Genomic DNA, 22,972 nt, shown 5'->3' on the forward strand with positions numbered 1-22,972 from the left:
CAACCCTGTGACTTTGGTCCTGGTGTGTCCAGAGGGAGGTAAAAAATGTGGCCGCCTCCAAATATTTCTGATTTCTTATTCAGGATGGTGCAGGTGGTTTTACACACACACACACACACACACACACACACACACACTCACTGCATTGAGCAGAGAGGGCACAATATGGAGAAGATCCCATTTGGGGGCGCCAACTTTTGGCCCCGCACCGTGTTACAAAAGATGGCCAAACTTCTTTTCGCAACAGTTCCTTTGGGAATGGAGTTTGTTGAAGCACCTCGCCCCCTTGCCTTCTGCGCATGCTCTCAGGGGCGCTGTTTATGCGCCCCTTTGGCTCACACCCAGTGCTGGCGAAGTGTTGCCTGGGAGGCAGGCTAGGAAGAGAGATGGCGGCTGCGCCAAGGCCACCCAGGGAACTTCGTGAATGAAAGGGGATTTGAACCCTGGTTCAGGTTCAGGGTTTTTTTAACAACCACACAGACTCTCAAAAGTTAGTCTCATTGGGACTGCAGCCTTTATGGGTTGCGCATGTGCAAGCTTGATATAACTGCGCCAGTGGCTAGGATTCAGTCTAAAAACAGAACCCTACGTACATTTACATAGAAGTATATTCATTTCACGTGCAACTCATTGTTCATCCAAGGCTCAAGGCAGCATACAAGCTTCTTTCTAATTTTCAAACGAGATTGAAGAAAGAATCCCTGGCCTAAGGCCCCTTGGTCACATCCACACCAGTCATATTACTTTAACAGTAATGGTTTCCCCCAAAGAATCCTGGGAATTTTGTGTTTAACTTCTCACAGAACTGCCATTTTTAGCGCCCTTAAAAAACAACAGTTCTCGGGATTCTTTTTTTTTTTTTGCGGGGGGAGGGTTATTGGGTTGTTGTTTTTATTTTGATTATGTATTTTGTGGTTATATACCTCTGGGTATAGGGCGGTATATAAATTCAATAATAAATAATAATAGTGCTTTGAATGTGGGTGTACCCTGGTCAGCTTCATGGCTACCATCACATTTGAATTGGGGTCTCATCAGTCCCAGCCTGACACACTAATCCAATGGAAGCTAATGAGGGATCCACCAGATCCCTTGGACCACAACTCCCATCATCCTGGTGGGAACTGTAGTCCGCAAATCCAGAGGGCACCTGGTTGGCTGCCCCTTTTGTAACCATTTTTCTACACTGGTATTCTATCATACAGCCTTCTTTGTTCTTATTTCTAGGTAAAAATTGGGAGGCAGTGTAAAATTGTGCCTGCTGTCTTTTTTTTTTCCAGTATCACTGAATGCTTTAAACTGAAGGGGGAAATGGTAGTTAATAACAAATGCTTGTCACCTTTTGCTCATCCTGTACAGTGGTGCCCCGCAAGACGAACGCCTTGCAAGACGGAAAACCCGCTAGACGAAAGGGTTTTCCATTTTGGAGGCACTTCGCAAAACAAATTTCCCTATGGGCTTGCTTCGCAAGACGAAATGTCTTGCGAGTTCCTGCGGGTTTCCCCCCCCCTTCCCCCCCCTTTCCTAAGCCGTTAAGCCGCTTATCAGCTGATCCGCTAAAAGCCGCTAAACCGCTAATAGCGCTAATCCGCTAAACTGTCAATGGGCTTGCTTCGCAAGACGAAAAAACCGCTATACGAAGAGCCTCACGGAACGGATTAATTTCGTCTTGCGAGGCACCACTGTACTAAGTTCAAATAACTCAGTGGGTAGATAACCATTTCCCATAATGCCTAATAAAGGTTTGATAATAATAAAAAAAAGATAACCATTTCCCCCTATAAGTGTTTGGGCTCCTTTTCTATTTAATTTTTATGGTGACATGCATGTGTCATGGACGGAAAATTGAAGGAATCGTGGTCTGGATGCTCCACCACAGATGCATTTCACAAGTTAGTGCATCTTGCTCAAATAACTTTCTGAAGTATTTTCAGTGGTGCACTCAACTGAGGCCTCACTGTGAAGTGAATCACTTTGATTTCTCTTTCATCACCTGGGTGTCCCATTTGTGGCAACCTAAATGAAAAAAATAAACAAACCTAAACCACAGCTCTCCGCAGACAGGAATGAGACAGAGTTGTGTGATTTGTCCTGTGGTGATGAGGGGCCCCTATATTTTCAATAAATCTGTTTTGTTTTTTTGCTACTTGCCCAGCTTAAATAACCATAGAATCCAGAATGCTTTTATTCTAATCTGGGACAGGAATCGGTGGCTATCGCCTGCTTACTTGCAAGTTCACAAAAGCATTGACAGAGATTGCTTATTCTTCAGCAAGAAAATGATTTGGCACAACTACATAGGGTTTAGTGTCTATCCCTTATTATTGTTAGCATCAACACATTTATGAAATTGCCATCTGGCAATTACCCCATGTGTAAGGTGATGCTAATCATGGCATCCACCACTGAAACATCTCCTCTTCCAAATGCTGATCTGGTTCTCCTTCCCATTTTTAGGCCTTTGGACCATTGCAGTAGCTCAGGAACCAGAATTCAGCTACGGATGTGCGGAGGGGAGCTGCTATCCAGCCACAGGAGACTTGCTGATTGGCCGGGCTGACAAGCTAACTGTCACGTCCACATGTGGGCTTCAAAAGCCTGAACCATACTGCATTGTGAGCCACCTCCAGGTAATTTTTTGCTGAAGAAGACTGTCTCAGAGCAAAGAGTAATTCGGTTGAGTGTAATTGAAGGGCAATTGATCATAACAGTCCTGGGTCTTCCTCTCTCTCTCCCCCCTTAGCTGACCAAGCAGCCCCACACCCTTTCTAGATAAGTAGAAACATCTGGTGCTGTCCAGAGCTTTGAGAGGAAGCAGACACCATCCCCCTGGCTCAGATTTGTTTGTACAGTTGCATGTGTCCTGCTGTTTCCTGCTCTTGTTTGTTTTTGCTCCCTGGATGCTCCGAACCACCTTCTCCCAGGATCATTAGGAGCGTGAGCCCTTCTTTCCCGCAGTCCTAGCTGTGACACCAAGAAAAATTCTTATCTCAAACTTCTGGGAATTCTGTCCAAAAATGCAGATAAATCCCAGGGCTCTTAGTTTTAACAAAATATCTATGTCACTGGGCATGTCTGCATGGGAAGTTACCCCATTTCTGATTCAGCTTTTTTTAGTGCTGAAGTGAAGTCACATCAGGAAGAAGCAAATGATGTCGGTGGGGGATCCCATTCTTTAATTGTGTTTCAAGTCGTTTGGATGATGCTGGCCTAAGATATTTTGATGCCCCAAAGTTAAACAAAAAACAAAATACCACCAACATCAACAATCTTAGACTTAAAAGCCATGTGTGCACTGCAGACAGAGTAGCTACTGTTTAGGAAAGTCGGTTATTGCCTCCTTGAATGGATAGATCTCACTATCTATGGATCAAGACCACAGGTCAGAACTTGGGCTGTGTTTCTATATACACTTACAAGGGAGTAAATCCCATTGAGCACATTACTCTTGATTAAATATCCATAGGAATGTGCTGTCTACTTACACTGAGATTAGTATTGGGACCACACTGATGTTAATGGCTACTAATTTCCCTCAAACTAGCATTTATAGTTCATATTCTGCATACCGATAAGATGGTTCTTATAACTAGCCATTACTTGTGTGTGTGAGGGGGGGTGGCATTTCTGCATCAGTGTCAAATTTCTCTTCTGTGAGTTCTGGTCACAATTAAGCGGGTCTTAATTCCCAATGCATTATAAGTACATGCAAAATTTAAGCTGAAGTTACTTGTTATTAAACTATAATTGTTTATAGACTAGGAATGTTAATGGTTAATGCGATTGTGGTGTAATGAGTCCAGATATATTAATAAAAACATTCTGCTGATTGCAGTACCCCCAGCATGATATATGAGAGCTGTCTAGACTACTTCCTTCATTTACAGTCTCCGGAAAGATATATAGCTAAAATTCTAGCAATTTCAGTGTGGTTGTAGATATAGACTAAGGAAATACAGTTAAGCAAACAAGGTCTAAGCAATACATTGTTAAATAACCCATTCTTTTCCCAGAGCATTTTTCAGATATAAAACAAATTTTGTCAAAAAGAAAATGAAATATGCTTTGAGTAAACAAATAGACAGTTATATATATATATATAAACTTAGTAAGTCTTTTCTTAAAATAAATAAATAAGAGAAAGTAGCAGAGTAGTTTTTAATCTGAATTATGTGGAAAAGCTATATCCAGTTTTGGAAGACTCAACCCTTAGGGATGATGGTGAAAATGTTTCTGGTTATCCAGGTGAGAACAGGGCAATGAGCATATGGAAAGTAAAGATATCTACTTGAAGAAACCAATAATTGTAAGAGCAAGTCATAAACAAAAAGGGAGTTGGTGTATTGGTAATGATATGCAATACTAGAAGCCTACAAGCCAATCTGGGGAAGAGGGAGTGCTCAGGTTGAAAAGAGAACATGGATAATACTGAGTATATGAGAATCATGTTATCGTGAGATAAAGAAAGAAATTGGGAATAACCGAGACAGAAAGAGTTTGCAGTAATGAGGGACTTCAAAAACCTTCACAGTGACCATGCAAAATAGATGTTCATGTTGCAAGAAAAAGGCAGACTTTCTGGATAGCACAAATAGCTGTGCCTTAGAATGTACTATAATGGCATCTGGTGCTCCCTCAAAGGTTGGCTACAAGTCTACCCACTCTGCCATTCCACTCCCACCAGCAGAATATAGCTAGTCAGGGCACAACCCACAGAAAGCATATAGTCATGCTTATAAATTCCTTGCCATCCACACATGATATTAGGCCACCACAGAGCAACACAATGCAGACTGCAACTGTACCACAATCCGCAAAAAAAGGAATTAACTTGTCTTGAGAGCAGATAATTCAAGGAAAAAATGTCACTCAATACAGAATTATATGCACATAGTTAAATATGCAGGATATATCCTAGAAAACATTCACACATTTTAGAGATAGAGAACATCAGATGGGATAGTGTTTTCTTATAACCGCCTGGATACGTTTATGACAGTGTTGAGACTCATGGGATTTGGCCCATTGCTTTTAATAGAGAGAAGTGGAATTAGGAAACTAACTGGGACAGATGCATTGTTATGGGTCTGGTTTGTCAACAAAAAGACCAACATGTCCTCTCCTACCCAACCAATACCTTTTTGCTGCCGCCCCTGCATTCACTATAAATTTCTGTCTAGGGCATTTGTACTGTATTGACAGTACTGCAATGCAATTTGCAATTGGTTTCCATAGCTGATTGTTGACAATGACATCAGTGCTCCTTCAGGATAATCCCCCCAAACCATCCTAACATAACTGCAGAGGGGAGGCTAATCATTAATGCAAACCGATTACCCTCCAGTCTCCAGCGAATAACTGGATCATAAAATCTGTCTCACCGCATAACTAAAACCAGCAGACAGTAATCTGGACAGGACCCATCACCACATCGGAAGCACAGCAGTGGTGACACTATGACACCCCGCGTAAGGCCAAAATTTGCCCCTCCCCCTGTCTTCACGCTGCCTTCCCAAAGGTGGGTAAGGAGGCACCTGGCTTTGGGAAGGAGACAGGACCCTTTCAGAGCCTCATGCCTCCTTCCCAAATATATATATATTTAATATTTAGATTTATTGTGTTTCTAGTTGTATCTCTTTTGATTTATGCTAATACACCGAAAGAACGGTGGGACATAAAATAAAATTTAAAAGTAGTGCCTATTCAGAATTATACACTTTTAAATGCATTCTAAGATGCTGCTACGGATCTATAACCATGTGCAATTAGGTCATTCTGTAAGAGACACTGAGTCAGACTGACAATGTCAAGGCATCCAGGAATGAAGTATCACTCTGGTAGACTGCCCAGTATCTTGCAATGACAGTTTCATGCTAGGCAGAAAAAGCTCAAGCCAGTAAAAGCACTTCAAAGCAAACACAGACTTCAAAGCAATCAAACCATTTAGATTATTCTACAGCTTTGTTCTACAATTATTCTACAACTTAGCATGTTTGTCTTTACTTCTGCTCTCCGAGTACATTCACATGTAAAGCTAAACCATGGTTTTCCACTATGCAGACAAACCTTAAAGCTCTGGCAAGGCGGCAGAATACCAAGCTCACCCTCTTCCCCCTCTCTTCTTCCCACGCGTCTGGGAGAAGGAACATTTCAGTTCCTTTGAATCTCAGCTTAGTGCTATGAATGCAGCAGAAATACTGCTTTAAATTCTGATCAATTTCAAGATAAGCCAGCTTCAATCCATGTGTTATAAAGCTGATTTATTGAACTAGCCATATTTTGTTTTAAACCGGGATTTCAGTTTCATGCATAATGCTAAGCCAAGATTTAAAGGAACCAAAACTGATAACAATCTCAGCAGGAAGGAGCCAGACGTTTTTGCTTCAAATCACTGAGGCTTATCAGTGTAGTGCTAAGCCAGCCAAGTAGCCAACAGGCTGCCCTTCAGATATTTTGGGCTCAGACTCCCACAACAGCCTCAGTCAGCAGCATGGCCAATGGTCAAGGAAGATGGGAGTTGTTATCCACAACACCTGGAAGTCGGCATGTTGACGACCCTTGCACTAAACCACAGTTTAGCATTACAGTGGTACCTCGGGTTAAGTACTTAATTCATTCCGGAGGTCCGTACTTAACCTGAAACTGTTCTTAACCTGAAGCACCACTTTCGCTAATGGGGCCTCCCACTGCTGCCGCCACACCACCGGAGCACGATTTCTGTTCTCATCCTGAAGCAAAGTTCTTAACCTGAAGCACTATTTCTGGGTTAGCGGAGTCTGTAACCTGAAGCGTATGTAACCTGAAGTGTATGTAACCCGAGGTACCACTGTACATGTGAACAAGCCCTTTGCCTTCCAAGAGACCCATGTGTTCTAATTAGCATGGCAGACTGAACCAAGTAACTACTGGATTTTATATTTTCGAAACTGGGGAAACAACCCATTATCTTTTCTTTATCTCGATAGCCCTTAGAGTGCCTCCTGTGATCTGTCTTGCACCTGGCGAGGCTAATCTAAAGACATATATGCAACTTATCCTGCAGTTCTCCTTTGACTATTAGAAGCTACAAAATTTGGGCCAACGACATACCCACCTTTTCCTCTGCCCTCCTCTACCCCCTTTTTAATTAACATTCTGTTCTGCTCAAAAACTCTCTCATAACTTTATGGTGTTTTTGCTAGAACCTAATAAAGGCAGTCACATCTTGTGGCTTTTGGATCCCTCTGTAACCTGCAAAGCAATCAATCCCTGGAGTCTCTCAAGTGACTCAGTGATGCTGAACCAGACATTCAGAGATTGCTCCTCTATCACCCCTCCCCCAAGTTAAAGGCACAGATAAGTACAATAGTATGAAGCAACCATCCATTACGCTAGAGCACAGTGAATGTCTATGTAAAAGAAAGAGGCATGCAAGGGTATTTATCTTTTGTCCTATGCATATCCTGGCATCAGGCTCAGACAGTAGCAGAAGCGAGATAAGAGCACAATAAAAGACAAATATGTTGGGTCGACTGAATGCCTGTTTCCAGGAATGCTTGCAGGAGTTGTATGCAAATAGCTCAGATAAATATGCTATAAATATTTTTTTTATAACCATTTTGAGCCCCCAGCAAGTTGAACTTAATGTGAAGCCTTTATTCTGAATGGTGCTCAGGATCTGGTGCAAGTGTTGTCAGATGGATTTTGAGACGTGACCACAATGCTATCAAATGCCACATATATGTCAGTGACAAAATCCCCAGAGAGTTCCAACGTTTGATTTCAAAAGCAGAAATGAGATTAAAAGAAAGTCAGAAGCAAGAGTTAGAATGATAAAATGTATTCAGGAAACTTGCAGGTTCTTTAAAACTCTAGTAAGAGGAGCTCAGATAGAATTAATACCATCGATTAGGAAAGGTTCCAAAAAATCCGTGAGCATGTCAAAAGGCAAGATGGGGATTTCCAAAAATGGGAGTCTTGCCCATACAAAACACAAGCTCTGGTTAAACAACTACAAGACAAGATGAAAAATGGCCATAGTTACCCTCTGTCTTTGAATAAGGCGTCGTATTCAAGTCAGAAGAGGAGTACTGCTGCCCCTCCCTTTCATGTGGTGCTGTTGACTGTAAGGATAAGTGCAACATAGTTGTGAATTGGGTGGTCGGTGGAATTTAGGGGAAGACAGTAACTTCCACAAGATTGATCTGTCTTGTTTGTTTCAGGAGGATAAAAAGTGTTTCACCTGCTCTTCACGGGACCCATTCCATGAAACACTCAATCCTGACAGCCATCGTATTGAAAATGTGGTCACTACCTTTGCTCCAAACCGTCTCAAGTTATGGTGGCAGTCAGAAAATGGTAAGCTGTTTATGTGGGAAGAATTTCCCTAACACTTAATGGGTTGCCCTCAGTTGATCTTAAAACCTTGCTTTGTATTCATAATCATCTATATAGCTGTTTGCCTTGTAATTACTTCTGCTTCATAGTTTCAGTCTTTTGAACATTGTGTTTTTTGTGTGTATGTGTGTAAAACTATATCCTTTAATTAGAGTTACAGATAGGTAGCCGTGTTGGTCTGCCATAGTCAAAACAAAAAATTCCTTCCCCCTCCCCACCTTCTCACTATATAGAAGGGTCTGGTGACTTCTGTTTCAGTGTATCTGAAGAAGTGTGCATGCACACGAAAGCTCATACCTAGAACTAACTTAGTTGGTCTTTAAGGTGCTACTGGAAGGAATTTTTTGCTTTAATTAGAGGTTGTTGTTTTTTCAGGCAATGTCTCAAAATGCTTGGAAGGCAGGAATTAATAGTTCCAATTATCTAGTTATTTTAAAAAGGAGAAATTTTCACATATTGCCCTCAATCTTTTTCTCCTTTAAGATCAGAATGAGGCATATGAGAAAATGTTTCATCAGGAATAATCCTAGGCAATTCTGTGATTGGTTGTGAAACTCCTATGATTTTAGTTTACGCAAAGTTTCTTTCATGAACAAATACAAGTGTATTATAAGTAAGTGCTCTTAAGAAAAACTCTTCCTTAGATTACAGAGAAAAAATCATTAAGAATTAAGTAACTTGAGCTCTCTATCTTCAGTATTTTCCATTTGGTATTCTAAACAGCCGTCATGTAATTTTATTGTACTAAACTTGGCAGCAGCAGCGCATAAATGTTTCAGCATAAAAGTTCACACAAGTATCCCTCAGAAATAAATAACACATGGTTCTTCTTGCCTGGTTTGTTTGTTGTTGCGGGGTTTTTTTGCATTAGACCAGGCTCCAGTAAGGTCATTTATAATGATTCATAGTTCAATGGAAATTATTGTTGTCTAAAATGTTGAGAGCACAGTTCTTTCCTTTCTTCTTGTGTCTGTCTCCTGTACTTAAAAGGATTCACAGGCTTACATTTTATGGCAGAGGGACATCAAACTTCTGTCATTGGCTGAGAAACACTTGAAACTTATTTAGGCTTAGTAAGCTGCAAGCAGCCTCCTCTCCTGACATGGTGTGGCTACGTTGGCTGAAGGCGGCACCATAAAGGGGAAGGCAGAGGCAAGTAAATCAGACAAACCAATCCTTCCTTCTCAGTGCTATGCCCAAGTGGGCATATTATACCCTGTTTTCCCCAGCTGCCTCTATGAAAGAATCCTTTAACATTTGGGACTTTTAACTGGCCCGACCTATTCCATGCATTGGGAAGAATGGAATGTCACTTGGGTGCAGGGTGAATGACAAGGCCTCAGACCACATTTTTCCAGAACAAGCAAGGTGTTAACTGGGGTCTTTCTCTGTGTGCTCCCTCTGAGAGATTTAGAAGGTGGTGATAAGGGAAGAGGGCCTTTTCAGTTGTGACTCCTTGTTTGTCAAATATTCGTCCCAGTGAGACCTACCTGTCCCAGATATTTGACAAGTTTAAGATGATTTGGTTGTGTGTTGATGCTGGGTTTTTTGGTTTGTTTTTTTTTTGCTGAAGTTTTTGCAGCTGTTTTATTGCAGCTGTTTTACATACTGCTTTTTTTTAATTCTAGCAGGCATTTTAACTGAAATCTGATTTTACAGTTTTAACTAATTTCTACCTTTTCTGTATAGTATTTCTTGTGCACTGCTTAGAGACAACTATAGTTAACTGGTATATAAACTTCCTACTAAATAAATAAAGCAAGCAAGCAAGCCTTTCTGGCCATAGCAATGAACTTTGGTATACCATAGTTAAAACAAAATAAAAAAATTTCTTCCAGTAGCACCTTAAAGACCAACTGAGTTAGTTCTAGGTATGAGCTTTCGTGTGCATGCACACTTCTTCAGATACCTATTCTTCAGATAGGTATCTGAAGAAGTGTGCATGCACACGAAAGCTCATACCTAGAACTAACTCAGTTGGTCTTTAAGGTGCTACTGGAAGAAATTTTTTTATTTTGTTTTGACCATGGCAGACCAACACGGCTACCTATCTGTAACTGATACCATAGTTAGTTACTGCTGTTTAATCATATAAAGCATTCTATACCAAGTTTAGTATTCTGTGGTTTCAGGCACAGTATTCTAATGTTACTATGGAAAAGGGGTTCTGAAGTGATGTCTAAAAAGCACATTACATATTCCATTGGTGCTGTGTGATAATTTTTTAAAAAATGATGGTGTTCTTCACGGTTTTATTCAGGTCTCCCATTGATTTTTATACAGCTTGTTTCCAAACAACTGAGCTTAAGGATAAGAACACTATGTAGAATTTGTCCCTGGTTTCCTTTTGACTCTGTGAATGTTCCCAAATATAAACGCTAGAGATCTTTTAAAAATAAAAACCCTGTGATTTTTTAATTTCTACAACAAATAGCTGATTAGTACTTTGTTGTTATGTTACTCTATATTGCACCCTTTCACAGAGAACAAAAACAAAAAACAAACTGGCTTTTTTGTAACCAAACACATACCCCCAGGAAAAAAAAATGATGAAATTAGACTTTTGACAAATGTTCTTGTTTATTGTGCAACTTCCTCTCTTGGTCTTGTAGGAATAGAAAATGTAACCATCCAGTTGGATCTGGAAGCCGAATTCCATTTCACTCATCTCATTATGACCTTCAAGGTAAAGAATCCATAACATTCTCGCAAATCACAAATGACCCTTGTGTAATCTGGTACTGGTCATGGGAGGCAGTTAACTAGCTGCTTGAGAATAAAATGCATAGCACCCCATGTTTTGAGGAGATCCTTTTAAAAAAAGGATTTTAAAAGCTATTAAAACTGGAATGCAAGAGGTAAGATAAACCACATCAGTTTTACGATACAGGCTAATTGGCTTCTTCTGCATTCTTAGGTAAGTTTCTTAGGTAAGTCTTTAAATAAATTCCAAACACTCAGAAAGCAGGAAAAACAAAGATTAGGACTGCAATCCTGATTGCTCTAGCCCCACTGAATTTTGTAAAACTTACTACTGAAAGGTCATGGTTAGGATTGCAGTCTTACTGTTGCTTTTTCATCTGTGCCCTCTGCAGCAGTAATCAGTAGCTGGTCTATCACTAATTTTTTGTTGATAAAGTTGAGGGTTCTGTAGGATGTTTTGTCCACATAGCCTTCTGTGTTCTCCTTATAGTTGTATCAGATCCAAACCGGGGAATGTGATTCTTTAAGACAACAAAATTATTGGCTTTAGAATTGTCTCAAATTTGGCAGCTGAAATAATCTCCAGGAAAAAAAGAACATCTGTATACAAAGTTCTTTTGTTTCCTTCTGAACAGATGTCTTGGCAGGGCAGATGCGCCCATATGGTTTAAAATATATTTCATTGGGGAGGTACACAATAGTTTGACTCTCCTGAGATGTGCATTCAGAAAATCTGTGCTGGGATTACATTTAATGCATTGCTTATGTGAAAATAATTTAGACGCTTAATTTCATACCAAGTGAGCAGTACCTAATAATAATCAGTACCTACACCCAAGAAGCACCATATATGTTTGTACAGTATAGCATTTGTAATCAATTGAATACCCGACTTTTAACTGATATAATCAATCTCTTCCATTTAACTTACTTTTCCCTATCTTTATCAAAGCATCAATACAGGTGCCTTTCTCTGAACACACATAACTGCCTAATATTTGGTCAGGCCACTGGACTGTATAAACCAGCAGTCCTCAACCATGGAGCCAAGGGGTACATCAGGAAATCCAAGAAACACTCATGACTATCACAGAACAACTATTTCATTTAAGATAAATTGGCAATCCTCAGAGCCCGCCCCCAGCAGTCAAAATACCCCCTGAATCAAACAAACTGCAGGCAGGGCTTTTTTTCAGCTGGAACTCACCAGAACTGAGTTCCGGCAACTCTTTATTGCATTCTGGCACCTCTTTGGTGCCATTCCCCTGCATGGTACTCTGGGCTATGTGACAGAGGCGGCGGGCAGCAGGGTGAGATATATTCCTGTTCCTGTGGCGGTGGGGTGAGCGGGTAAAGAAGAAATGTCCCACTCCAAAAAAAGGCTCAACAACTTCTTCGGGTGTGTGCTCCCCCTAAAAAAAGCTACACAAGTTCCAACACCTCTTTTTCTATATAAAAAAAACCTCTACATCCAAACAACCTCCTCAAAATGCAAAAAGAAAATGAATGAAAACGCTTAGGAGGAGTGGGGGCATTGGTGAGAGCCTCAGGAGGAGGCTTTCTGAAGGTACCACATTGGGGAAATCGGGTCCAAACCAAGTGACTCTTAAGATAGGAAGCAGACATATTTCTCAGCCCTGCTACCTGCTATCTAGAAATACCAGAGATTAAATATTGTGCTCACAAAGCATTGCTGTACTACTGAGCAATGGTCCTTATTATGTTAGTCTGGTTGATATCCCCCACCCCCGTACTGATCTATTTGTGGCAAAATAAACTGCAACACAGCCTTATTGCTACTGATACATTTGCTCGCGCTGTGACTTCACGAGTCTTCCATCCATCAAGCAACACCATTCCTATACAATCTGGGGATTTAGCTGGTGCAGCTGTGCCTTTTTCTGGTACAGCCTGGACGAATGAATGAATATCACTATTAACACGCTCCTTGGCCCATGAGGGGGCCTTGACCTGTTGGAGCACCTGCAATTACAAGAGGCTTATTGTTGTTTAAAAGCATATTCTGTAGACTGACATGCATAGGCCACACAGATCTGAGCATAATCATTGCAAGAAGAAGCAGTGGCAGAAAAGTCAAATAAACGTTCAGGAAATCGTAAATGATACTGGAATTTTTTTTCAAATATTAGATGAACATTGTTTCAAATAATTTGTAGCTTAACATTCATTAAAATCTATTCCTCTTCTTGATTCTTAGACGTTTCGCCCAGCTGCAATGCTGATTGAAAGATCCTCAGATTTTGGGAAAACTTGGCAAGTATATAGATACTTTGCCTATGACTGTGAGACTTCATTCCCAGGTGTTTACAATGGACCAATGAAGAAAGTAGATGACATAATTTGTGATTCCCGTTACTCTGATATTGAACCTTCAACTGAGGGAGAGGTTTGTAGTTTTATCTACAGTTGATCTGCCTTACTAGTGAGGCTGTATCTCTGTGACGCTGATGAATCCTCATGTTTGTTTCAGGTAATTTATCGTGCTCTGGACCCTGCTTTTAGAATAGAGGACCCATATAGCCCAAGAATTCAAAGTAAGTATGCAAGCTTCTTATCTTCCTATGCATTTTTAGGATTGCGCTTGAACTGCAATAAATGCTTTACAATAATTACTTCACATGTCAGACTTGTGTGGTGAAGTCCTCTTCACTTTTTGCAGACAGAGAAAGAAGGGTGAGAAATAGTTACTTATTCAAGGTTATTCAATAATTCTGTCACCAAGCTGGCAGATCGTAGGTTCCTTGCAGACTCATGTTTTAATACTACTTGCACTGATTGCACAACCTCTTAGTCTTGAAAGTTAAAAAGAATTACAAGTTGTTGTTACAGAATATGGAAAAACTTGCATCCTTGTACTGGCTTGTTGGAGCCAGTATGTTTCAACATTTCAGAGCACAGGTTCGTTTCAGATGGATTTCAAGTGAGCTTGGAAATGTATGTGTTTGCAAGACTGGAGTGCCTGAAGAATTTTCATTAACACCAACCTGTGATCCTCACTAGGATCAAAGGCGCTCTTAAACATGCATGCTTAGAAGCTGATGAAAGGGTTAGGCTGAAATGTCCTCAGGTGTCCCATCACAAACAACAGTGGTGATGAACATACGGAAATTTTAAATAACTCAATAGAGCTAAGTCTATTTAAATCAATATTTCAGCTACACAAATTCCTGCTTCATTTCAGCATATACTATTAATGAGTGACATTTACAAGAAACTTGCTGCTGAACAATCATCATACATTTAAATGTATTTATTTAATAGAGCATACTTCCTTTCCTATCGCAGAGCTTCAGGTTGATTAAAATCAGGCTAGGCCCAGGGCATGGATTTAAGGTTCATGATACAGTAACTTTGCAAAAGCTGAGCAGGACCAAGTCTGCTCAGCGACTGAATGGAAAACTGGATAAGAACCCTACTTATGCCTCTTTGGTGTCTGTGATGGAAGAAGGGCAGGGTATAGATGTAATAAAATAGATTTAACATTGGAAAACAGTTCTTTAATAATAATACTTTGAATTTGTATAGTGCTTAAACTTAGTTGCCTTAGCCTAAGTGTATTTTCAGGGAAACTTATTGCTGGTATATTTATTTTCTTTTCATGAATTTCCACCTCACTATTTAGCCAAAAGAGGCTCCCAGGAAAGCTTATACACTAAAAACAAGATAGACCCTGCTTCTAAATGGTACAAAACAAAAGGAAAATGGATTGGGGTGTGTGGAGAAAGAAATAAGCAAACACAGGCACCAGATATTCATTACAGGATCTTCTAGTGATCAGCTGGGGTGGAAACAGTTAATTGAGAAGAGGTCCCCAATGGTTGCTGGTGTCTTTAAGTTGCACGAGTTGTTGCACCCCCCCACCCCCAGCTCATTACTGCTTGGTGGAATGGCTTGCAGTTGATGGGGGAATGGGAGGCGATAAATATGTGCAACTCCCATCATCCCTGACTGCTGGTCCTGTTAGCTAGGGATGATGGGAGTTGTAGTCCAACAACAGCTGGGGACCCAAGTTTGAGAAACGCTTTGTTAGACTCATAGGTTTTTAATAATAAATATTCTTAATATGTCTCTTGCAACGAAACTAAATTTCTTTTTTAAAAAAACAACAACACCCTTACTTTATTTATCTTTGGCTTTTCAGATATGTTAAAAATCACAAATTTAAGAATCAAATTTACCAAACTGCACACGCTGGGAGACAACCTTCTGGATTCGAGAATGGAAATCAGAGAAAAATATTATTATGCCATTTATGACATGGTGGTCCGTGGAAATTGCTTCTGTTATGGACATGCCAGTGAGTGCGCACCGGTGCATGGATATGATGAAGAGGTGGAAGGAATGGTAAATTTTTATATATTTTTCATAACAAGCAGTGTTAAAGTCAGATAGGTTACAATTCTGCCACTCAGACTCTAAGAGGTTCCCTCCTTGAGGAGAGCTACCAACGTAAACAAAGGTAGCAAAACTAGATTTTCTATCAATTTCAATTATTGTTGAGGGTCAAAGTAAATGAGACATCAGTAGCCATGGGTAAGGGGGAGGTTTAGCACAACCATGCCCCAGTCCCTGAAAAGCTTGGATGTAGAACAGCTTGTATATAGCTGCTTGGTATAAACTCTGGATTAAACAAACTGAGCTGTCACAATCTAATTTGGCCCTAGAGCCAAATTAGCATCTCATTTTAAGGGTGTTCTGGACAGCATGTAGTTCCTTTTTACATTAGACGGGTGAGAAAGGAGCCACTGCTGCTCTGGCAGTCAACATCTTCCCAGTCAAAGATGAATCAAAGACTACTATTTCTTTATATGAATCCTTAGTCAATGAGAGGAAATGAGCATTGCTTTTATTTTCAATATATTGTGTCTATGTATGTATGTATGTATGTATGTATGTATGTATGTATGTATGTTCCAATCTCTCTCTCTTTCTTTAAATGAAAGGTCCATGGTCACTGCATGTGCAGGCACAACACCAAAGGCCTAAACTGTGAACAGTGCTTGGACTTTTACCATGACTTGCCATGGCGACCTGCCGAGGGTCGCAACAGCAATGCATGCAAAAGTAGGTGTGACAAATTTAAATTCTGCTTTGTAAAATCTATGGTACTAATGTCTGATGAGCCTTTCGTGAGAAACTGTGCTCTCTCACAGATTACCCAACTTTTAATCAATTTTGCTAATAAAAATACTCAGCTGCCGCTGCACTCCTTTCTAAATAAGTTAATGTAGTTGTTTGATGGAAATTTTAGTTTTAAAAATGGATTGTCGCTTAGAATTAGTTTGTTTATCTTTATCCTAGAATGCAATTGCAACGAACACTCTGCACAGTGCCACTTTGACATGGCCGTGTACATGGCAACTGGAAATACCAGCGGTGGAGTGTGTGATGACTGTCAGCACAACACGGTGGGGCGTAATTGTGAGCAGTGCAAACCCTTCTACTTCCAGCATCCAGAGAAAGATATTCGGGACCCCAACATTTGTGAACGTAAGTACATTGTCTCCAAAGTGTAGTTGACAGCTTGTTAAGATAAATGAGTGTGATTCTGAAATAATAGATAAAACTTTGTAGTTCTTTTTTATCCTAAAATGTACAAAGGGAAGACTTAGTGCATGTTCCAGAAACATTGTGGGTTACATCTGATGTAGGCCACAGTCAGAGTAAATCAATAGGCATGGCTAATTTAAGTCCATTCATTTCATTGGGTCTGCTCTGAATATGACCACTTATGTGTACTGATTTGTAATAGCAGAGGCTCCTGTATTCAAAGTGGTATAGCATAAAATTTTGGCTAAATGGGAAAGCTAGTTGCCATTTGGTGGGGCACAGCAGCTTCAGACAGTGGGAGGCTTTGATGACAGAATTTTCGGGAAATGGAATTGGTGTTGTATTTGGCTATAATATATAGCCCAGTAGCTATGATTGCATAGTAAAGAGCTGCTATTTCTTTTAGCGTGCAACTGTGATCCAATTGGCTCCCAGGATGGCGGGGTATGTGATCGCTACACTGACTACTCAACTGGCCTTATTGCCGGACAGTGCCGTTGCAAATTATACGTGGAAGGGGAGCGCTGTGATTTCTGCAAGGAAGGATTCTATGGATTAAGTTCAGATAATCCACTTGGTTGTCTGTGTAAGTAAAACAAAAAGAAGCCACTTTGTAGTTTTGAGCAAGAGGAGTGTTTCTAATGCTGCACCTCACTGATCATGTTAACTGAATCTTATTAAGTTTAGAGCTATATGTTTTATTTGTAAATACATTGCCTGCCCTGCCTGCCATTGTGTGTGTGTGTGTTTTACTGACATAGAGGATCAGGAAGGTATAAATTCATATTATCTTGCATTGTTTACTTTCCTGGCCTTTCCTGTACGTTCAAATTTAATTTTGGTGTGGGGATACAAGGGCTGTTTTCTGTTTTTATTTGTTTTGTTTTCCAAGCAACAGAAGTCTCTTATCCTGTTCCTTGCACACCGGAGGGGGAAACCCATCACCTTTCAGTATTAAAGCACTTGAGCGTTTGGGGGCAGAGGGTTGTATTAAATTTAAATGACTCACTTCAAATATATCAGACTTCTTGCATTTTGCTTTTTACAGGGTTATATTTAATTACAATGCCCTTATAAATGCTTAGCAGTGATTGGCTCTAGAACTTTGAGCGCCCCACAGTACACACATTTGGAGTCCTAACTTGGAAGAGGTGGATGATGCATACCCTCAAACAGGTTGCTGCAGAAAAGCAGGATGTGTGCCTACTGTAATGCTCCCCCATGCAAGTCACATGACCTGCATGAGATCACACCCCATGTCTTTTGAGGCTGAGGCTCCTGCGAAACAGGAAATCCCGATTTAATTGGGGCAGTTGAGGGGTATGTGCATGCAGATTGAGAATTTTCATAGGCTTCAGCCAACCATATTGAATACTCTGTGCAAGGTTAACACTGTTAGGGTGATGGGCCGTTTTTCTGGTCCTGGGGACCTGGGAAATTGCCAGTCTTGCCACACTGTGGAGCCAGCTGTGAGCCTTAGAAAACGCCACAAAATTTTTAACTGCAGGATTTCAATTTATGGTACACACTGCTACTTCACAGCTTTTGTTTTGTTGTTTCTGCTATTTTTTATCACTGACTGTAGGTTATGCTGACTGGTTTTTTGTTTTTGTTTTGTATTGTTCAGTATGACCTTTGGTCAACAGGCAATACATCTGTCTCCTTGGCTTTACTTATACACAGGATGGTGTGTGAATGTGTTTTTGTGAACTGGATAAGAGAGAAAAGCCATTTGTCAGTAAGTCTGCAGTGAAAAATGAGGGATAGTGTTGATGTAAATATTTGTAGTAAATGTTGTGCAGATTTATAACTTAAACATTTTTATTTACTTATACTTCCTAATATAGCTTGTGCATGTAATCCTTTGGGCACAATTCCTGGAGGGAATCCTTGTGACTCAGAGACAGGAAGCTGCTATTGTAAACGTCTTGTTACAGGAAGACGTTGTGATCAATGTCTGGTAAGTCACCTTGCGTAAAAGAACAGAGCTTTTATTGTGCGTGCGTGCATTATTATTTTTTAAAACCCTTTCCAAATAAAGCAACAAGTGTCATTTGTCTGGTAAGTTTCATTTAAAAACTTCAAAATAATCAAACTGATTTGCAACACCAAGCTCCTCTACTCAAAAGCCTAAAGGGCATTCTCGATACTTCATGGTACAGTATTTGAATCCACAAAAGTTGCATACACTTGTTTTGGAATGCCAAATTATTAGGCCTGTGACATCCTGCTTAGGTCTCAGCTGCCCGAACTGTTATATCACATGGGCAAAGGTACTAGGCCTGCCCCTCACGCACAGGCTCTCTGTAACACCAAAACACCAAAGCCAAGAACAGTGATTGGGGCTGTGACCCCTCTGCTTGCAGTGTCCCATCCTGATCTCAAAGCTGGTCAGCAACTTCCTGGCTATGACTACAACTTCCTTAACTTCCATCAGGATTGCACACTTGGTTTTCCTCCCCCAGTCATTTATTCTCACAACATCCCTGTGAGGTAGGTTATGGTGAGAGTTTGTGACTTAACAGCTGAGTAGATAGTTGAACCTGGCTCTTGCCAGTCTTAGCCACTACCCCACATAGCTTAAGGAAGCAGATAGTTCTGCTATTACTCACTGGTAATGTCCACCTTTTCGCACAACCTTGAGCTTGAACTATGCTTGAGTTTCGCAACATCCTGTTATACCAGTAACACTCTAAATCTTCCCTTGCAGCCTGAGCACTGGGGCTTGAGCAATGATATGGATGGTTGCCGACCGTGTGATTGTGACCAAGGAGGGGCGCTGAACAATAAGTAAGTCTCAAAGAAGCAACTTGCCGCATTTTCCGCTCCATAAGATGCACCTGACCATAAGACGCACCTAGTTTTTACAGGAAAACAAGAAAAAAAACTATTCTGAACAAAACAGTGGGTGCGTGATTCTTGTGGTTCATGCTGTGGCCACAGACATGTGATTTGATGGTGAGTTTGGGGTAGCTCAGTGCAAAACTCCTGAGAATCCATGTGGATCCGTACTTTGTAATCATGTTTTTGTGCAATTACGGCCCCACACAACAGTGGGTGCGTGATTTTTTTGGTGCAGGCTGTTGCCATGAACATGCTATGAGATCTGATGGTGAATTTGGTGTGACCCAATGCAAAAATCCTGAGGATCCATGTGGATCCGTGCTTTGTAACCACGTTTTTGCACCATTGCGGCCCCACGCAACAGTGGGTGCGTGATTTTTTTGGTGCAGGCTGTAGCCATGGACATGCTATGTGATCTGATGGTGAATTTGGGGTGACCCAATGCAAAAATCCTGAGGATCCATGTGGACCCATGCTTTGTAACCACGTTTTTGCGCCATTGCAGCCCCTCTTGTTTGCCTTAGTGTCTTTTCCTTAGCTGGAGCAGGTTTTTTGGGCCTCCTTTTCTTCTAATTTCTCTTCTCATTGATTTAGTCTTCCTGTCTCTGCTCCTTACAAGTTTGCTGTCTTTACCTCCCCCCTCCCAGGCAGCCCCCTTTATTGCTGGTGTCCCTTATCTCCGATCACTTGCAATCAAGGGCTTTGTTTCAACACCCACTTCCCTCTTTCAAAAAAAAAAAAAGCATGATCTGCTTTTCGCCCCTGGGTAGTTCGGCTCCAGGGACCACACATTCGCTCCATAAGGCGCACAGACATTTCCCCTTACTTTTTAGGAAGAAAAAAGTGTGTCTTATGGAGCAAAAAAATACGGTACTTGGTTTTTCTTTTCAGAAGCACCCGATTCATCTGCAACGTACCTCTGTTTTTAAAAACAATAATGATAATAAAAACAACACTTAGTGTTTACATAGTGAATTTCAAGTATTTAAAGCATTTCACCATTGTTAGCTTAGTAATACTTACAACAGCCCTGTAAAGTACATCGAAATGTTTATCACTATTTTGCAGATGGGAGAGGGGCAGGGCATGGATCCAAATTTAGTCATATTTTGAGTAGCGTAACTCTTGCCTAGGTCATGGCTAACTTAAATTCCATAAATTTCAGTAGGTCTTCTCTAAGCATGGCTGAATACAATCTGCTGGTGGCCAAGTCGCCTAGCCAGGATGTTTCCCAGCTGCATCTCTAGATAGTTAGATAATCATTTAAAGCTTTCCTGTTTAGTTACTCACTTCTACATGTGTTGAATGGAAAGGGGGAAGAATGCATGAGCCGAAGATCTGAATGCACTTAAATAAACCTCAAGGGCCAAGTAAATGTCCTGGTTTTTTTCTTCATTTTGTTCAGTTAGTTAGTTTACACTTGGGAAATAACTATTGCACAATCAAATTACATCAACACAAATCTTTCTGTCATTTCAAACTTACTTGCCAATCTGTCTGAAGTAATCACAAAGAAGATAATTCCAGCAGGCTCATGTTTGTACCCCTCTTGTTGGCCCCTAGCTATTTGTTTTCCTATGCAAGTATCAGATGTTCTCAGAAGTACTATTAAAATTGTTTGATAGAACCACAAAGCTGCCTACCCTTTGAATGTTAATGACACTGATTGCAAAACCATCTGAAAGTGGGTGTTGCCCACTAGCAGAAGTCAAGCCAATTTGCTTTTCCTTTTTGTCTCCCAAGAGAATGGGCTCATTCATCCTGAAGATTCTGCTTTAAAACGGCTGCAGTTGAGATGCCTATTCTTACAAGCCTGTTTTCTATTTTTACAACAGCCTGTCAGGAAGGATAGAGGGTATTATTCCAAAAAGTTTCTAACTGCAGTTTTGTCCAGCATAGATCATGGTGTCTTGATACAGCACCTGAAATGCACATCTGGGTTGGAATCTAACTTGTGATTTTGAATGCTGGAAAAATACAAGGGAAGCAAAACAAAGGATGGAGTTGTTGTTCAACCATAGGGTACTTCCCATATTTGTTAAAATCTATCTGGGATAAATACAGAAATTTCACAGGAAGGAACAATGTTTAATTACAACAGTTTTTCCCCATGGAATTTTCCCTTCCGCCATAATTTGTATTCTGCCCCCAAAGTTTTAAGCTGACTCATATGCAAGAAAATGCACTTGTATTTGAATCTAAACATCTATGCCAGGGTATCTCCCTGTGCCGTGCAAACAGTGGTGGGACTTAGCAGTACAATTTGTGATGGTTTATAGAATCATATAATTGTAGAATTGGATGGGACTTTGAATGAGGGCCAACCCCCAGCAATTCAGGTTGTATTGCTACAGTGTCAGTGGATCCTATTCTCAACCCTAATTTACTTCTGTGCATTGAATGGTTATACGTTCTTTTAAAGTTGTCTGTCTGTATTTGCTTTTAGAAGATTGCAATATAAATGTGTTATCTTTTTCAGCTGCTCGAGTGAATCTGGTCAGTGTCAATGCAGGCCTCATATGGTTGGCCGCCAGTGCAACGAAGTGGAACCGGGGTATTTTTTCATTTCTTTAGATCATTATGTCTATGAGGCTGAGGAAGGCATCTTTGGCCCTGTGAGTACCTACTCAGTTAAACTTCCACAGGCCCTTTTCTAATGCTCTGATATTTCCATGTACGGTATTCTGTTCTGTTTCTAGCCTGTTGGTTTTACACTATACCTACCGAGAGACGCGGGTGGTCTAAACCACCGAGCCTCTTGGGCTTGCTAATTGGAAGGTCGGTAGTTTGAATCCCCGCAACGGGGTGAGCTCCTGCTGCATTGTCCCAGCTCCTGCCAATCTAGCAGTTTGAAAGCACGCCAGTGCAAGTAGATAAATAGGTACTGCTGTGGCGGGAAGGTAAACAGCATTTCTGTGCACTCTGGCTTCTGTTATGGTGTTCTGTTGCACCAGAAGCGGTTTAGTCATGCTGGTCACATGACCCAGAAAGCTGTCTGTGGGCAAACATCAGTTCCCTCAGCCTGAAAGTGAGATGAGTGCCACACCCCCATAGTCACCTTTGAACTGGACTTAACCGTCCAGGGGTATTTTACCTTTACTTTTTTTTTTTTTTTTTTTAACTACACCTACCAGACATGGTCTGAAATAAACATGAGCTGTCTTAGGTGATCTGTTTAGGAAAGACAATGTGAAAATAAAAGTAAATAAATACAAGTGCGCTAATGGGCCACTAGAGAGTTGGCCACTGGACCTTGATGGTTATGAGTTTTAGCAGTCTACACTGAGAAGGTATATGGGGCATGTACCAGAGCCAGGGTCTGCTTAGAGGCAGGTTCATCTAGAACACTGGCTTTCAGCTGGTAGGTTCTAACTCACAACTGGTTCATACCAGCAGCCATCTTGAATGACCATGTTTTGGAAAGAGGGAGAGAAAGAAAAGAGAGCAAGGGTGGAAAGATGGGTCTAAACTGAGTAAA

At 40.8% G+C, this 22,972-nt stretch overlaps 1 protein-coding gene across 3 annotated transcripts in view; it reads left to right on the plus strand.

Annotated features, from left to right (window-relative positions):
- Positions 1-22,972, plus strand: part of LAMB1 (laminin subunit beta 1) — a 61,986-nt gene that overhangs the window by 2,769 nt on the left and 36,245 nt on the right. Inside the window, exons 1-13 of one of the 3 annotated variants that reach the window (XM_081878459.1) lie at positions 514-589; positions 2,458-2,630; positions 8,202-8,337; positions 10,989-11,062; positions 13,298-13,486; positions 13,571-13,634; positions 15,242-15,444; positions 16,044-16,164; positions 16,402-16,590; positions 17,057-17,236; positions 18,498-18,610; positions 19,361-19,440; positions 21,974-22,109. In XM_081878459.1, coding sequence (XP_081734585.1) covers positions 529-589; positions 2,458-2,630; positions 8,202-8,337; positions 10,989-11,062; positions 13,298-13,486; positions 13,571-13,634; positions 15,242-15,444; positions 16,044-16,164; positions 16,402-16,590; positions 17,057-17,236; positions 18,498-18,610; positions 19,361-19,440; positions 21,974-22,109 — 1,719 coding nt within the window. In that variant the 5' untranslated portion in view covers positions 514-528. Of the gene's footprint in view, positions 1-513; positions 590-1,864; positions 1,893-2,457; positions 2,631-8,201; positions 8,338-10,988; positions 11,063-13,297; positions 13,487-13,570; positions 13,635-15,241; positions 15,445-16,043; positions 16,165-16,401; positions 16,591-17,056; positions 17,237-18,497; positions 18,611-19,360; positions 19,441-21,973; positions 22,110-22,972 lie in introns of those variants that run through there. The other 2 variants (XM_081878461.1, XM_081878460.1) reach the window with 2 other exon arrangements.

Source organism: Podarcis erhardii, assembly GCF_964252035.2.
Source record: "Podarcis erhardii genome assembly, chromosome: 10".
NCBI classification, from domain to species: Eukaryota; Metazoa; Chordata; class Lepidosauria; order Squamata; family Lacertidae; genus Podarcis; species Podarcis erhardii.